The sequence below is a fragment of the Miscanthus floridulus genome, chromosome 8 (genome assembly GCF_019320115.1).
Source record: "Miscanthus floridulus cultivar M001 chromosome 8, ASM1932011v1, whole genome shotgun sequence".
Classification (NCBI taxonomy): Eukaryota; Viridiplantae; Streptophyta; class Magnoliopsida; order Poales; family Poaceae; genus Miscanthus; species Miscanthus floridulus.
Window position 1 is genome coordinate 106,734,579 of NC_089587.1, and position 17,958 is coordinate 106,752,536.

The following is a 17,958-nucleotide window of genomic DNA, read 5'->3' on the forward strand; positions in this document are numbered from 1 at the left end:
CATCATAAAAAAAACCTTCCACTACTACACAAACTTTATTGGAGGCGGACGTTTTCGGTTTTCCGCGGCGGGCAAAGCCGTCCGCCGCGGCCTAGAGGCCACGGTAAATCGTGGCTTAACCGCGGCGGGCGGCTTTGCCCGCCGCGGTTAATCTATTTACCGCGGCGGGCGGTGTAACGTGCCCGCCGCGGTAAATATACTTTTACCACGGCGGACACGTTAGGATGCCCGCCGCGGTTAATCATTTAAAAAAAACAAAAAAAAACAGGAGCCCACCGGCGAGCCCGTTCTCGAGCCCACCGGCGACGGATCCGGGCTTCCCACGGCCGCCACCACCTCGCCAGTCGCTCGCAGGGGACCACGCCGACGCCTCCTCGCGGATCCCCGTGCCTCCTCGCGGATCCCGCCACGTCGACGCGTCCTTGCCCGCCGTGGTGGAGGTCCCAGCGTCGTGGCCGTGGTGGAGATCCATCGCCGGATCCGGTCGCTCCACCGCCAGATCCACGGAGGAGGAGGGTGCAGCCGCCAGATCCGTGGGGGAGGAGGTCGCCGCCGCCGGATCCGTGGAGGAAGAGGTCGCCGTCGCCGGATCTGGAGAGAGGAAGAGGGAGGAGTGAGGGAGATGGAGAGGAAGAGGGAGAGAGGGAGATGAACTCACTAGATTTGAAACCCTAGCCCCGCGCCGTCGTCGTTCATGGAGGATCCGTGGGGGAGGAGGAGGAACCCTAGCGCATGGGGAAGAGCCACTCGGGGAAGAGGAGGCAGCAAGCGCACGTGCTGGGGGGCACCGGAGGGGAGGGAGGAGCACACGGCAGCGTCACGGACGAGGCACCGCCGAGCTGACGGAGCACCGGGGGAGGTCGTGCGCGGAGTAGGGACGGACGGCGCAGGGGAGGGCGGCCAAGGCCGCGCACCGAGCGGACGAGCGGAGCCAGACGCCGGGTGGGGCTAGGAGCGCAGTAGGTCACGGTCGGAAGCCGGGGCTCGCACGGAGGCCGGGCAAGGCAGCCCCAGACGCTGCGGGCTTGAGCAGGTGGGGCGCGGACGCTGCTTGCGAGAGGGGCGCCGATGCGGCTAGGGAAAGCGACGGGAGCAAGAGGGGCGCCGATGCGGCTTGGGAAAGCGACGGGAGCGAGAGGGGCCGAGCTGGGAGAGAAGTCATTTTCCCTTTTTTTTAAGGAAACCGTCGGGCGCCAGATCTGGGCTGAATCCGGTCGTCGTCCACATTTTAGGTGGCGGGCATTTTAGGACGCCCGCCACGGTAAATCGATTTACCGTGATGGACGTCTTAAGACGTCCGCCGCGGAAAATAGGGTATTTTTCGTGGCGGACATCTTAAGAGGTCCGCCACGGTAAATCGATTTACCGTGGCGGACGCGTTAAGATGTCCGCAGCGGTAAATGTGGATTTACCGCAGCGGACAAATAAGGTTGCCCGCTGCAGTAAATCGATTTACCGTGGCGGACGCGTTAAGATGTCCGCTGCGGTAAATAGGGATTTACCGCAGCGGGCAAATAAGGTTGCCCGCTGCAGTAAATCATTTACCGCAGCGGGCGTCTCAGTGGCCGGCCGGACACCGAATTACCGTGGCGGGCAAAAACAGTGCCCGCCACGGAGGTCAATTATGCAACGCTGCGCAAGTTCATTTCTATAGTAGTGTTCATTCCATCCCAGAAACGTTACAGATCCTTCATCAGGTAAAGCTCGAAAATACCAACAGCCTTGAGCACTTTCCAGGCAACTGGGCACCTTCATCTTGGGCTGCCGAGGTCATGCCTCCGAAGCACTTTGCATTGCGTTTCTGGGAATATCTGGAAGCCAAGTTACCCTCCTTGCCACTGTCTTCAGGTTCTCCAGGAAACCATCCAGCCGCTCCCTCTTGTTCACCGGGCACAGAACTGTCCAGTTCTGTGGCAGGCCCAAGATTTTGTAGAACAACACCTTCATACTGTTCCATCCGGACCTTTGAAAACAAAGCTCATTCCTGAGTTTCCAAATCGACCACAAAACAACAGAGGTTATCATGTTAATAACACTATTCTTTTTGTCACTCAACCAAAGTTGCCCTAAACTGACTAAGTCACCATCTACTTGTACCCCTAATATATTAGAGACAACAGTCCAACACCTCCTAGCAACAACACAATCAAAAAACAAATGATGGCAGCTTTCATTCTCAGCACAGAAGAGACACGTTGTATCTTCTACTTTTCTACGCTTTGCTAAATTATCCCTAGTTAAAGTTCTGTTATTAATCAAAAGCCATAAAAACATATGGACTCTTGGAGAAACTTTAATCCCCCATACAGCCGATACATGCATCTGCTTAACACCTCTAAAATTAATGACTTTGTAAAGCGATTGCGAAGAGTAAGTTCCTTTAGAAGTAAACTTCCAGATCATCTCATCTTCCTCATCCGAAAGATGAACTGTTGAAACTAATTGAACTACTTCTAACCATAACTGATAAAGGTCATCATTTACTGTTCTCCTAAAGGTGCATTTCAAAGATGATCCATTCCACAACTCTGCAACTGTCTTACCATGCTCATTAATGATCCGGTAAATAGGCCAAAACTGTATGGCCAAACTGGACGAACCTAGCCAAGTGTCCTCCCAAAACCTAACTTTCCTCCCATTTCCAACCTTCCACAGAAAACCCATCTTAGCAGCCTGTGCTGCCCACATAAAACCCTTAAAAAAACTAGAAGCACTCGAAGTTCTAGTGAGCAGAACATGAGGATTCAAAGTATCATACTTGAAATCTATTAACTCTTTCCAGAGTTTATCTCTATCCAAATTATATCTTTTAAGCCACAAAGCCAAAAGGCACAAGTTTAGATCTCTCAGATTAGGGACCCCAAGACCACCAAATTCCTTATGCATCGAAACTAACTCCCAGTTTGCCAAGTGGTATCTATGCTTATCCTCATAATCATCCCAAAGAAAATTATCCATGTGGGTATTTAACATTTTAATGGCCCATTTAGGAAATTTGATAAAAGATAGAAGATAATCAGGAATACTAGAAAGACATGATTTAATTAAAACTACCCTAGCAGCAAGTGACATCAGCCTTCCTCTCCAACCTGCAATTTTGTTCATGATTTTATCCACTAAAGGCTGTATGTCATCCCTGGTCAGAACATCAAAATGTAGTAGAATACCTAGGTACTTAAAGGGAAAATTGCCAACAGGGCAGGAGAGAATATGGGCCAATCTGTGTACTTCCTCATCCTCTAAGTTGATTGGGATCATTTCACTTTTGTGGAAATTGATTCTCATACCCGAAATTTGTTCGTACCACATAAGAATACATTTAAGATTTTCCAACACCGATGCCTCAGCTTTGGAAAATAAAATGGTATCATCTGCGTACTGCAGAGCCATAATACCCCCTTGTCTAAATTCTCCTAGAAGCCCTGTCACAATCCCTCTATCTATAGCTTTTTTCAGCATTCTAGACAGACCATCTCCAACTAAGTTGAAAAGAAAAGGGGATAAAGGATCTCCCTGTCTTAAGCCCTTGCCAGGCTTAAAATAGGAACTTTTCTCCCCATTTACCATAATACTCAAAGATCCTCCCACCACAATGTGTCTAATCTAGTTTATCCAAACTGGTTCAAAACCACAGGCTTCTAACATATCAAAAAGAAAACTCCAAGACACTCTATCATAAGCTTTTTCATAGTCTAGTTTGATAATAACCCCAGGTTCACCACTCTGATGCACACTATGAACCAACTCATGAGCTACTACTACACTTTCTAAAATATATCTACCTTTTATGAACGCAGATTGAGTTGGAGCAACTATTCTTTGAACCACAGAGGTCAACCTAAGAGTTAACAATTTTGAGAAAATCTTGAAGCTGCAATTTAACAAACTGATAGGTCTGAATTGCTTCATGTTAGTTGCCTCCCCTACCTTTGGAATTAGAGTAACCAATGCAAAATTGAGTCTCTTAAGGTCTAAATCCCCCCTATGAAAATCATTAAAAAGATGCACCACATCATTTTTAATGAGATTCCAAAACTTTTGGTAGAAGAGGAAGGATAAGCCATCTGGCCCAGGGGCACCATCTGGATAACAGCTAAAACTGGCATCCTTGATCTTTGACTCAGAAAAAGGGGCTATGAGTAACTCATTTTCATACCTAGAGACCTTATCCTCCTCTTCCCAAAAATTTTGTCCCAACTTAAAGAAAGGCTCTGGGTCCTTGGCAAACAATTTTTTGTAAAAATCTACTGCCACTCTCATCATCCCTTTCTGGTCATAAACCAGACCAGTAGGACTTTCAAGGCACTCTATTTTCTTTTTTCTACTCTGTTGGTTAGCCACCGCCTAAAAATATGTCGTATTCTTATCACCCTCGAGAATGTTTTTATCCCTAGAACGTTGTCTAACTTTAATCTCTTCTAATAACCAAATCTGTTGTAACTTATCTTCAATTTGAGCTAACTCCTGCCTCTCAACACTAGACAGCTCCCTGATTTCAGCTAGACTCTCCAGTCTAGTGAACTCCTTAGACAACTCCACTTTGGCTCTATTCTGGACAGCTACCTCATTTGCTGTCCACCCCCTAATCATCCTTCTTAAAGTCCTTACTCTAAATTGCCATCTGTCCAAACAATTAGTCAGAGTGCAAGGTGTTTCCCAAGCTTTCTCCACAATCCTAGAAAAGGACTCTTTTTCCAGCCACCATTTCTCAAAACAAAACCTCTTTTTGCCAAAGCAGGTATTCCTCCCAGAATCTAAAACTAGAGGGTTATGATCACTTGAAAATCTATCTAGGGCTTTGACACTGGATAAAGGAAAAGCAGCATCCCACAAACCAGAGACAAAGATCCCGTCAATCTTAGCTAAAATAGGGTGCTCTTGGTTATTAGTCCATGTAAATTTTTTATTACTAGGATTCAGCTCAATCAGAGCCCACCTGTTAACCCAACTATTAAACTCATCTGCCCACCTATGATTATGCACTCCATTATTTTTATCAGAGGCAAACCTAACAAGGTTAAAATCACCCCCAACCAAAGTTGGGCCATTCCAAGCACCCATCACAGTTTCTAACTCTTCTAAGAACTCTTGCTTAAGATCATCATAAGCTGGTCCATAAACCAGAATGAGCTTCCAGACAAACCCATTAGCTTTGTTAGTAAGCATTACACTAACCGAAAATTTTAGTACATCACCCACTACCACATTAAAAATATCCATATTGGCACCAACCAGGATTCCTCCTGCTGAGCCTTTAGCTTCTAAATGATGCCAAGAAAAAGGAACATTACTCGACAAAGTTTTTAGAAAACCTACTGATAGAGAGTTTTTCTTGGTCTCCATAATGCCTACAAAACCAGCATGAGAATCCTTGATTCTACTAACCAGGGCTAGAACCCTACCAAGCTTACCCAGACCTCTAATATTCCAAAGCAAACCTATCATTTATATCTTTTCTTGTTCTTCTTTCTAGGCCTTACCTTGGACCAACCTAATTCCTGGTCATCCTTAGACGGACCAGAATTTCCATCCCGATCACTTTCCTCAGGTGTGTTGAAATTACCATCCAGGTAGTTGCTATTATCCTGAGAAACTAAACTAGATGTAACTGCCTTACTAGAACAACCAACCTGACTATCCTTAGAAAGCATAAATAGGATGTCCATCCTCTACCTCTATGCCAATATCCTTGGCCACAGAAATTATCAAGTTCTTAGAAACAGGATGGGTTTTAGAAGGTTTTTTGCATATACCTGCATTGTCTTCTAGATACCATTTCATCTTAAATTCCTGGGCACATTCCATGACCTTCTTGCCATCATCAACCCTTCTGGTACTCCTCCTTAAAGGAATCACAGACCCCCACTGTTGTTTCTTGTTAAGCAGCTTTGTCTTTTCTTTATTATCATCAGCTTGAATTCTTTCCAACACTTCATCACCGGGCTGCGTCCACACCAAATCTTTCTCACTATCATTGGACTTTTCTGTCATATGAGAGTTTTCACTCCGGGAGTCTTGCTTATCCTACTGTGACAATATAGAGCCATTGCTATCTATGTTTTTATCTAGCAAACTTGTATTCTTTGCTTGCAGATCATATATCCACTCATCTGGTAATTGAATTGTCTCCTTATCATCATGTAGCATCAAGGAACTTTCATCTTCTAGAGCTTCATCCTCACCATCCTCCACTTCTAATTCCATGACTTCAAGCAGATTTGCACAATCAATTGCTAAGTCATCCTTCTGAGTAGTGACACTATCATCCTCAAACAACAGTGCTCTTTTGGATGATATTTCACCCGCAGAAGAGGTACCACCTCCATGTGGTTTATCTGACTGTTCAGGTAACTCCCTCTCCCATGGTTCATGGTCCTTGTCCTTCTTTGGTTCAGCATCATTCCCTTTTGGATTGTCCTTAGGCTCATCCTCATCCAACAAGTCATCCTCCTCTAGTTCCTCAACATCTCCAAAATCACCATCAGTTGAAGTATCAGCTTGGACATATCCCTCAGGATTGAACAAGATCTTGTACACCCCAACCTTGAACACATAGTCTTCCTCTAGGAATTCTGGTAGGGTCCTTACAAAGGATTTTGACTCTGACCAAACTAAAGAAACTGTCAAACACAACATGCCAGTCCAGCTCTATCATCAGACCAAGACTTGAAGCAACTTCTCTCACCGTGTTCCAATCAACCCACTTGGGAGGAATTCCCTTGATCTGAACCCATACTTCAGTCAAATTCCCAACTGGTTCCACATCTCCATTCCACACACTCAGCGAAGCAACAACTTTGGGCCTATTCAGCTGAAAGAGAGATGCCTTTCCTATCACCAGATTCTCAACCTTCCTACTAGAAGGAAATCTAAAAATATAGCTGGTATCATCAGTCTTCTTCAACTGCCAATTCTAGTCCTTGTCAAACAACTCTCTCAGATTTTCTAAAAGCCCTGCTTCATCCATTTCCCCTTCCACAATACTTAGCACCCCAAAATTATCCATACCATGCCAGTGACTAAATCTGTTGTCCCTAGCTCCCACATCAATATGATAAAAGCCAAGACCTACACAAGCACTTCCATAATACTGAGCAGCCATTGGTGGTTTGAGCCATTCAGGACACTGCTCCACAACATGATTGGTAAGGCGATAGTTGAAGCAAACCTTGGGTCGACTACAACTAGAGCTCAGATGCCCTATCTCTCCACAGTTAAAGCTGACAACATACAAATTCCTATTCAGAGTAGCTCCTGAGTTCTTTAACACACCCTTAGCCTGACTATTACCCTCAATCCTAGGAGCTCCATCCCTCTGCTACTCCCTCACATTCCTAGCTTGGTACTGAGTTTGCCCACCATTCTGCCTGGTCGGAATCTGCGGCCTTCCCCTCCCTCTGCCAAGGTTGTCGCCTCCTCTAGGTCGGGTAGCATCAAAAGAACGATTGAAACCTTGTTGAGGAGGGGGATGAGGATGAATCGGACCTTGATTTGGGAAGAAGCTGAAGGGGGGCGGCAGTGGTGGGTGACCATAGAAGGGCGGAGGAGCCTGCTGCGGGACCTGGTTCCAGTTTCCACCATCCCAAGCCCCCCCCAATCCTCCTCAGGACAACGGGGTCTGAGGCCCCGTCCCCTTCCTCTTCCCGCCATGGATCCCTTGACGATCTTGACAAAGCTCAGCCTCTTCCCCTTACCCCAGATGTCTTCTGCGAAACTCAACTTGGCCGGCGGCTCATCCCACTTGTCACCGTCTCCAACCGGAAAACAATCCGCAGGCTTGAAAGTTTTGGCAAGCCACAAATCCCAGCGAATCCACACCAGGTGCTTGGCTCCCTCCCCACGAACCCTAACTGTGGTTTTGGTATTGGGGATGAACCACCGCTAACCCCAGAACTCGTGTATCTCTTCCCCCCCAAATGGATCCCTGGTTTTGGGTTTGGGTGGAGCCAACGCCCGAAACCGTGACCACCATTGATGCGGATCTGCTACCTGCTCTTTCCTCCGCACGCCACGTCTCTGCCTTCCAGCTGAGGTGCTGTCAACCGGGCCAGGATGGATTCCCCGCTTGACACACTTGACACGCGGGGGATTCCCGCGCTCCCTGACAAGAGAGTCAGGCAGCCTCGCCGCCGGTGGGAAAGGTATGCCGCCCGAGCTTGACACCTGGTCGCATCTCCGCGCGCCACCTCTTCCACCACCCGCAGAGTAGCGGCCGCAAGGGACCTGATTCAGGATGGGACTCCGGAGACACGATGGTGAACCGCGCTCACGAACTGGCGAGTCTGGGACCCTGGCCTCCGGCGACGAGGGTGTGCCGCCCCGTATCGCTGCAGGGTCGCCAGTCCTCACGACTCTCATTTTCCCTCCCACCTTTTCGATGTTAGTAATCGTGAGCCTTGTTAGGGCTTTTTTACAATGCGATATAATACATTATATTACCTCTAGCTTTGTAGCTACTCCACGCATCACATCGCACCAAAATCCACAGAGTTACGAGGTCAAGCATGACACTAGACTTACCATTTCTATACATGGCAAATGGTATGTACAAGTGGGTGTTCAAGACTCACTACAACATATGTAAAAAAGTAATCCACGTCAGAGGAGAAGAGATAGAGAGAAAGATAGAGAGAGAGGCAGTGTGTGGGCTAGCTAGCTGGGCCAGAGGTGGAGGAGGTTTGGGTTGGAGCCCAATTAGGAGGGACCGAAAGCAAACGTTAAAATGTTTTGTAGGTTTTTGAATTAGAGCATGGGTACCACACTACCACTTGTGGTTCACACAACAATTCAAGCACTCAAATATACATTAAATCTTTTTTTAAAAATAATAATGTCTCCTATCATGGTTTGCTCGTTTTTGTACATATTATAATAAAAACAATCAAACATATTATTTAACGGGCTTTGTTACGGAGCTTGGGAGGAACCGGTAGTTCCTCCCCTAGAAATTATTTACCACGGATATTAATTAAAAAATAATTAATTATGCTCAGTGTTTTCCTAAACGTTAAACGGTAAATAGTCGGTCACCTACCGTTTAGCCATTATTCGGGCAAAACGTCCCATTAAACGGGCTAAACGGCCAATTAAACGGGGTAAACGGGTGATTAAACGGAAACGGCGCACCACCGTGTAGCGTTTACACGGTGTTTAAACGGGCTAAATGACCGTTTAGGCAAACAGTGATTATGCTTAAGGGCAGTTCAGTACTTTTCCTCTCCTGTACACAATCTCTAACCCAAAACCACGAACGGGAGGGAGTCGCTACCGTGTGTAAAATTTCACTTATTTTAGATTGCATCTTATCTTTCTTTTGCATGGCTATAGATTAGACCCTAGCACAGCTTCGGAAGGACCTTGAGCAGATCAGGGGACAATCTATTGGTGTTGGGCCTTCTAACGAGGAACGGCGTCTGATGAAGCAGATTTCGGAACTGCTATCTACAGAAGAAGTGATGGAGAAGCAGAGATCTCGTATTGATTGGCTTAGGGACGGTGACCGTAACACTGCATTTTTCCAAGCCAAATCAAGGGAAAGAGCAAAGGGCAATCATATCAATTCTCTATACCGAGATGATGGAACAATGGTGACTGAACAAGCTGATATTGAGGGCGTGGCAAGACAGTTTTATGCCGAGCTTTTTACTGCCCAGGAAGTCTTGCAACCTGAGGCAATCCTAGACCATGTTCTTACCAAAGTCACGGAACAAATGAATGACGAATTGTCGAAGCCGTTTACCGCAGAAGAGGTCCAGCAGGCGCTGTTTATGATGGGTGCCAATAAGGCCCCCGGTCCTGACGGCTTCACAACCGGTTTTTATCAATACCACTGGAAGCTGCTAGGTCCGAGTATCACCAAAGGAGTGTTGGATTTTCTGAATGGGGGTGAGATGCCAGATGAGGTAAATAGTACTACACTTGTTCTCATTCTGAAAGTAAAGAATCCTCAGATTATGAAAAACTTCAGACCAATCTCTCTCTGCAATGTCATCTATAAGTAGTGTTCCAAAGTTCTTCCCAACAGATTGAGGGGCTTCCTAGATGAGATTGTGTCTGAAGAGCAGAGTGCCTTCGTTCCTGGAAGGCTAATAACGGATAATGTCTTAATAGCTTATGAGTGCACTCATTATCTGAAGAGAAAAAAGGGCAAGATGGGTGCATGCGTGGTCAAGCTTGATATGGCCAAAGCTTATGATCGTGTCGAGTGGGATTATTTGAAGAGAATTATGCTGACACTGGACTTTTGTGATACATTTGTGTCGCTGATCATGAGATGTGTTACTTCAGTCTCTCTGTCAGTACGAGTTAATGGTGTTTTGACAGACACTTTCAGGCCAAGTAGGGGGATCCGCCAAGGTGATCCTATATCCCCTATCTTTTCTTCTTTGTGCTGAAGGTTTGTCATGCTTACTGAAATCGATGGGGCCGATGTATCTCTCTAGAGATGTGCGCGTGGGTATCCATGCCCCTAGATCTCGCACTTACTTTTTGCGGATGCTTGCATATTCTTTTCAGAAGCATCGCAAAGAGGGGCCTCACGGTTGCAGGAGCTACTTGATATCTATAGCCGTGGATCAGGTCAATTGGTAAACCGGGACAAGTGAGCGGTGTTCTTCAGTAAAAACTGCACGGATGATATGAAGTTGGAGGTCTGGCAGTCACTGAACATTGAGCAAGAAGCCCCAGCTGAAAGGTACCTGGGTCTGCCCACGAATGTGGGGTGTTCCTCCTCGGAAGTCTTTGAGTTTATACCGACGAGGATAAGAAATTTGATTGGTACATGGAGTGGAAGGGAGGCTAGTTGTGCTTGGAGGGGAGTTCCCCTGAAATCAGTTGCCCAGGCAGTCCCAACCTATTCCATGAGTTGTTTCTTACTATAAAAAACAACGTGCAAGAAGATGCGTTCTCCCATTGCAAACTATTGGTGGGGAAGCTCTGCGGACAGCAGGCACATTCACTGGCTAAGCTGGGATCAACTCACATATCCAAAGGCTCTGGGAGGAATAGGTTTTCGAGACATGAGAAATTTCAACTTAGCGATGCTAGGGAAACAGGGATGGAGGTTGATGACTAATCCAGACAGCTTGTGTGCTAGAGTGCTTAAAGAACGGTACTATCATGATGGCAATTTTCTGACAAGCACTAGGAGAAAGCATGCAAGCCATGCATGGCGAGCCATCCTTGCAGGTCGGGAGGTCTTGACACAAGGACTCATCAAAAGGATTGGCAATGGAACCTCGACACACATTTGGCTCCCGGATCATTTTGGGGGCCGACCACTCACACCAGAGGAGGGGCAATCGGTGTCAATGGTGTCTGAACTGTTGTCGGAAAACGGACAGTGGAATGAAGATGTTATCAAGCAGTCCTTCATCCGGGTTGATGCTGCAGCTATCCTACGAACACCGGCGCGAATCCATCATGATGATGTGTGGGCATGGGAACCGGAGAGGCATGGTTTCTATTCTGTCCGGTCTGCTTATAGACTGCTAGACATGGCTCGCATCAGGGATAATGAGGGGCCTGAGGCAAGTACTTCAGAGAACACAGTATGGAGAAAAATCTGGAGACTCAAAGTGCCACCAAAAATCAAGGTATTCTGGTGGCGTGTTGTCCATGAGTTTCTCCGGACTCGACAAATACTACACCGCAAGCATGTGGAACTGATTGCGAACTGCGAAGTGTGTGGTGCAGATAAAGAGTCTATCAGACACGTCTTGGTGGAGTGCTCGATCGCCAAGTCGTTCTGGGAGCAAACGAAAGCAGTTACTGGCATCAAGCTCTCGCCCCTACATGAGGAGACTTGGGCACTGGATCTGGTAGAAGGAAGAGCTGGCTCGGATCGAGATCAAGCAACGATTATCATTGGCATGTACGCGCTCTGGATGCAGCAAAACAGACGAAGACATGGGGAGGCGTCTCCGCCGATCCGAGTGGCTGTGCAATGGGCGGCAGACCTGGCTTACGACCTGGGTCAGGTGATCCATCTTCAGTTGCCATCGATAGAACAGAGAGCTGAACCAAGGTGGGAGTGGTCAAGTGTAACACGGATGGAGCCTTCTATGAACAAACATGGCAAGGGGCTACGGGTGCGGTGCTGCGAGATGATGCTGGAGTGTTTGTCAGAGGCAGTGCCAAGTGGTATGATCATTGCTTCGATGCTCTCACTATGGAAGCTATCACTTGCCGGGACGGCCTGGCCCTAGCGGCTCAGTCAGGAGTTCGAAAGATTTGGCTTGAAACTGATTGCCAACAGGTGGTGCAGCTTTGGCAAGCAGGAACTAATCAGAGGTCGACCATTGTAACGATCCTCCAGGAGATTCGGGAGCTGAGTTTCCTTTTCCTTGATTTTAAGTTTTCCTTTGTTTCTAGGAATTGTAATAAGATAGCACATGTCCTAGCAAAACGGGTCACAGGTGATACACGAGCTAGGTGGTGGTCTTATGCTCCGGCTTATGTGTTGGACCTGCTGTCCTCAGATTGTACTCATGCTCCTCCTTAATGAATGAATCTCCTTGATCGCAAAAAAAGGGCGCGCGGCAACAGCGGCCCGGTAGGCGGCAGCAAGCATGGCAATGCATCTGATAGAAGGCATGGCAAGCAAGCAGTGGCAGCCCGGTGATGAAGGCTTCAAGCAGCAGAACAACTGAGTTCGGCAAGATGTTCACAGCCGCGGTGATGAACGACGGCCCCATGTCTAACTCCGGCGGCCGCGTGTGCGTCATGAACGGCAAGAACGACGCCACCATCTCGAGCATACGTGACCCACGGCGAATATCAAGCACGGCCGCACCAGCACTATCGTTTGGCAGCCCATCGGCAACTTCATCTGGACAACGAGTACCCGGCAACCCGACGTGTCCAGCGGCGGTTTCTCTCGACGGCCCAGCTGTTTTGACAAGCTCATCGGTGTTTCAGAGAAGCAGCTTTTTTTTTCTTAAGAGAAGCCGCTTCTGAGGTCAAAATACTGTTATACCCTCAAAATTTAACTAAAACCAAGTTTCAAGTCCACATATTTTTTGTTCCGACCCACAACTTAAGATCCTTCCATCTGGTTCCTCCCGTTTTTAAACCATCAAATCTAACTAAATGGATGACTCCATTATTACCGAGCTCCGTAAAATTTCACTTATTTAACAGTTTACTTTTTAAGACTAACCTATACAAGCATGTTTAGTGTCTGCAAAGAAATATTAATTTTTAAAATTATCTATAGTGAAAGTTCTAAAAAAATCTCCTCAACCTTGTTCAAATCAAAACAATACATATAGGAACTATGGAACTAGAGGGAGTATCAGTTAGGTGGACCAATGTACTTTGGCTGTGTATATGCATGATAGACATTTTTTATGCATCTATTGTAGGTTGTCAATTCGGTCATATGGCTCAACGTTGTTACTGTTGGTCATTTTCTGACATAGTGTACGCCAAGTACGTACATTGAACTGAATTTTCCCCTGCTTTTTTATTCGAAATCCCCTTCCTATATATTTTAGCTTTGCTACTGCAACAGATATCACGACATGTATATATAACATTAGAAAACCCCTATTCTAGCACCCTTTTTTTTTTATCATGCATCAGTCGTGCATATCAGCTATAGGTTTGCGACCTGCGGCGTCGACGGACCATTTGCATGGCACCGTGCAAAGATCGGGATGAGACCTACTTAGCTAGCTAGCTTCTTGATGATGGAGTTAAAATTTCTGATATAGTTTTTTGCGTCCAGGTGCAGGGAATGCCAATAATGCAGGTCGCATTAGAACGACGACGTATTAGGATCCGTTCATCCGAACCTGACACCTGTTGGTCGATGAATGACCGTACGAAATGGAATATGTACCAGCTGGTTAATTAATCTCTTGTGCCTCATCAGACGTTCGTCAGTCTTTTGATAAGGAGTACTGCAGAGAAACTGTACTTGTCAATTTTGTCTGTGGCACACTACAAAAACGTAATTTGGTTTACAGCGCACAACAAACATTGCTTTAATCATTTTTGGCTTGAGAGAGCAGTGGATATGGACGCTTTTGTACGTGCAATCGGTATTCGGTAGAGATATACGATACAGTGAAATATACAACTCTGTCGAGAACATGATTGCTAAGTCAAGAAAGTGAGGACGATATATATATACTTAATAAGAAAACAAAAATGTTTGGTTCAATCACATCGTATATCCCAACAAAAGAACCCTTCATGGAGATATTTGGGTTAGAGACACTAGCTAGACAGTCGGCAAATTCTTGAAAGGTCTTGAGATGTCAGAGGGCAGATTCCGCGTCTCTGCGTGAGACATTATCTTGATACATCATTTTCGGGAAAACAAAAGATAGGGATAGTTTATCTTCAACACATCATGCTACTACTTAATTTGTGATGAAGCCAGAGAGAAAAGAGCAACAAGACTCCCCAATAATAAAATAGGAAAAGAAAATAAAAAGGCTGATGCAGAGGAAACACAAACACTGTGGCCCGTCAAATCCAGAGTGGAGGCCACCTTAGTCCTTGGCTACCTGCAATCCCTTATAAATAGCACCTCACCTTTACCAACATGGTAACCGCACAATCTTACATAAACCACCAGAGTCCAGAGAGGACAACAGGCTTGCTAGCTGCTAGCTCTGCACCCTCTTTCTCCAGTTCCTCTTGACTGACCGACCCCTACACATTCGTAAAGAACAAGCTTGTCATCCGGTAGAGCTCCGATCAAGGCCCTGATCGAATGGACTTCGACATGCTGAATTCCCACCCGGAGGCGCAGCTGGAGCTGATGAACGCAATGCTCCAGCTGGAGCAGCTCACAGGGTTCCCTCTCCCCGACCACGGCGGCGCCATGACGATGGTGCCTTCGACTCCCCCGTCGCCGGGCATGCAGCAAGCAGCTACTCACCACCATTTCTCTTCGGTGCCTCATCACATGTCATCTGCGGGTGCAAACGGCCGTGGCGGCGTCTACAACGACCACCAGTACTCCCAGGTCGTCACAGCTGCGTCGTCGTGCAGCGGCAGCGCCCGGTCGTCGGAGTACGTGACGACGCATGCGCAGGACCACCATGCCGGCGGCGGGGGCAACGGCAACTGCAACAGCAGGGAGAGCGGCAGCACCGCCACCGCCGTCGGGTCGTCGGCGATGCGGGAGATGATCTTCCGCGTGGCGGCGCTGCAGCCCGTGAACATCGACCCGGAGATGGTTCGCCCCCCGAAGCGGCGCAACGTGCGCATCTCCACCGACCCGCAGAGCGTGGCGGCGCGGATGCGGCGGGAGCGCATCAGCGAGCGCATCCGCATCCTGCAGCGTCTCGTCCCGGGCGGCACCAAGATGGACACCGCGTCCATGCTGGACGAGGCCATCCACTACGTCAAGTTCCTCAAGACGCAGGTGCAATCCCTCGAGCGCGCCGCCGTGGCCAGCGGCCGCCGCCCTGCGGCGGACAACGGTGGCAGCGGTGCTGCGCCCTACTCCGGCCTCATGAACGGCGGCCAGTGGTAGATCGATCGATCGATCGATCGCCCTCTCTCGCTGCCACTGCACCATGCACCCTCTAGCTGATGACGGTCGTCCGGCATGCATGGCCATGTTGTGATCATTAATCGCCGCCGTTGGACCTGGAGCTCTGCAACTGCACGTACGTACGTACTACGACATAACGCGCGCGCGTCGGCAACACTGCTACTTGCACGACCATATGTGTAAATTAAGATGCACTTGGCTAGACGCCTTCCATTTTTTTACTACTAGTAGTACCTAGAAATGGTGTTTTACTGCCGTTGTATGCTTGCACACATGTAGCTTGTACATTGCACGCATTTTTTTTTTGAGAAGTCATTGCACGCATATCATGTTATGAACGTGTTTCCATTTATTTATTTGTTGCCAGAATTTTTCCCTTCGTCCATCATTAACCTAGCTCTCGCCCGTTTCTTCGTCGTCGAATATTTACTGTATAATATGAATGCTCTCTGCCAAGTTTTAACATGCAGCTGTTAAAGGAGGAAAGTGAAAGTGAAACAAGGTCACTGGTCAGCTGGACGGGGAAGAAGAGAGATCGAGATCGAGGACACGAGCTATCCAACTTTCCGCGCACAGGGTGTGTTTGCTTGGCAAGGAGCAGAAGACTATTGGCGCTGCATGATTCGCACGCACGAAACGAGAAACCTGGCGGCGCCTCGGCGCGCGCGGCCGCGCCCCCGCCTTGCCCTTTCCTCGTCATCTCGTACGCTGGCGCACAGGACCCGGCGCTGTGCGCGCACAGCCGCGCCCGGGCGAGCTGGCCGGCCGTGGGGACGACGACGAGCGCCCGCCGCCCCGAAGTGGGGCGAACTGGGCCTCGCTTTCCGACGGCGAGCCAATTCCGGTGCGCGACCGTTTCTGGCGCCGGCCATTGCCATGTGCCGGTGTCAGGCTGATGTTAATGCCTCGGCAGTTGTTGGTGTCTGACTGACTGGCTGCCCGTACCCTATCCGTTCCGTCCCGTCCCACACGAGAGTACCTGGTACTGGTAGGGTCATACACAACAGGTGTGTGTCGCTTGGACTTGGATTCACATTTCGGATCTGAAGCTCATGAAGTCAAGTTTTTGCGGTTGAAGTAAAACGTATCACCACGCATCACGTAGAAAAGGGCAGAGCCATGCATAGTACAAACAAGGAGGGTGCTAACTACACTGTCAATATCACTGAATAAATTAATTCATATAGCTGTCGTCTTAAGTAAAACTTTTTTTATGTTTGATCGAATTGATACAATATGAGTATATTATAAAAATATATTTTATGGTGTATCTAATGATACTAATTTGGTGTGTGTTTTTCTATAAACTCCATCAAACTAAAAAAGCTTGATTTAAGACAACTCTAAAAATTAATTTATTCAAGGATACATGAATAGCATGGCTTAGTTCTATGTATAAAATGCACTAGTGCCGAGCAACTAGAGCAGTGCACACTAGGGCTTACTTTGGAAACTCAAATTCCCTTGGGATCCCTGACTTTTTCCAGGCTAGGAAATCCATGGAGATATTATTTAAATATAACCCATTTAATTCTTCATGGAGGGTTTCCATTCCTGGGTGTGCCTCCCCTTCTTCCAAATTAGCCCTAGAAGAGAAAATAGTTGTCTGCACCAGTGCTCAACCCCCCCCCCCCCTGCGCGCGCGTGCGCGGACAGCATCGGTCTTGTCTCCACCCCTGCATGTAGATTCATGAAATCTTAGAATGCATATTCGGACCTCCTAACCGTTTTTAGAGAACAAAAACCTTTATTAGTTTACAAAATATTCAAGAATATGACCGACAACATTTTTACCAACCAACATGATGACCAAAAGAAACTAAGCAATGTCTCTCTCAAAAAAAAAAAAAAAACTAAGCAATGGACCACTTGCCATTGGAATCTATACCATTAATTCAAATAACTTCATCGAAGCATATATAAGTGTAAGATGCCACAAATAGTATACATTCTATTTTTAGTAAAGAAACTTAAAAAAATCAGAGAATATGGAACGATTTTGTGCAGCTTACATATGGAACCGGTTGTTTGTTTAAAACATTTCCACGTGTTCCTTACATGAACCGCTTTGTTTCCTTTTACATAAAGAACCGCCTATAAAAACACGTTTACGCATTGGGTTTATTAAAACTGCTAGCTCATCCTCACACTAGAGAACTCGACACATCCGTGGCTTCACCGCCCACGGATGCGTGGCATCACATATTTTGAAGAAAAGCCATCCGTTAATTATAAAATCAACCCACGCTCTGTATAGCAAGGGGCACTCAAAGACCCAAACTCTCCTCCTCATCCTCTCTGTTCTTTCTTCTTCATGTACAATCCAAAACCACTGCAACTGCACAAGGAGTTTGGCAAATTGAGCCACCTATGGAAAGACAGTTGGAAAATATATATATATTTAAATGTTTTTGCAATAGTAAGTGAGAAAAAACCACCTTGAA

At 47.2% G+C, this 17,958-nt stretch overlaps 1 protein-coding gene across 1 annotated transcript; it reads left to right on the forward strand.

The window, feature by feature from the left end:
- Positions 1-14,570: 14,570 nt before the first annotated feature.
- On the forward strand, positions 14,571-16,700 carry LOC136473196 (transcription factor HEC1-like). Its single transcript, XM_066470878.1, has one exon. It carries the CDS (start codon positions 14,726-14,728, stop codon positions 15,491-15,493), a length of 768 nt encoding a protein of 255 aa, XP_066326975.1. The 5' UTR covers positions 14,571-14,725; the 3' UTR covers positions 15,494-16,700.
- Positions 16,701-17,958: the final 1,258 nt, after the last annotated feature.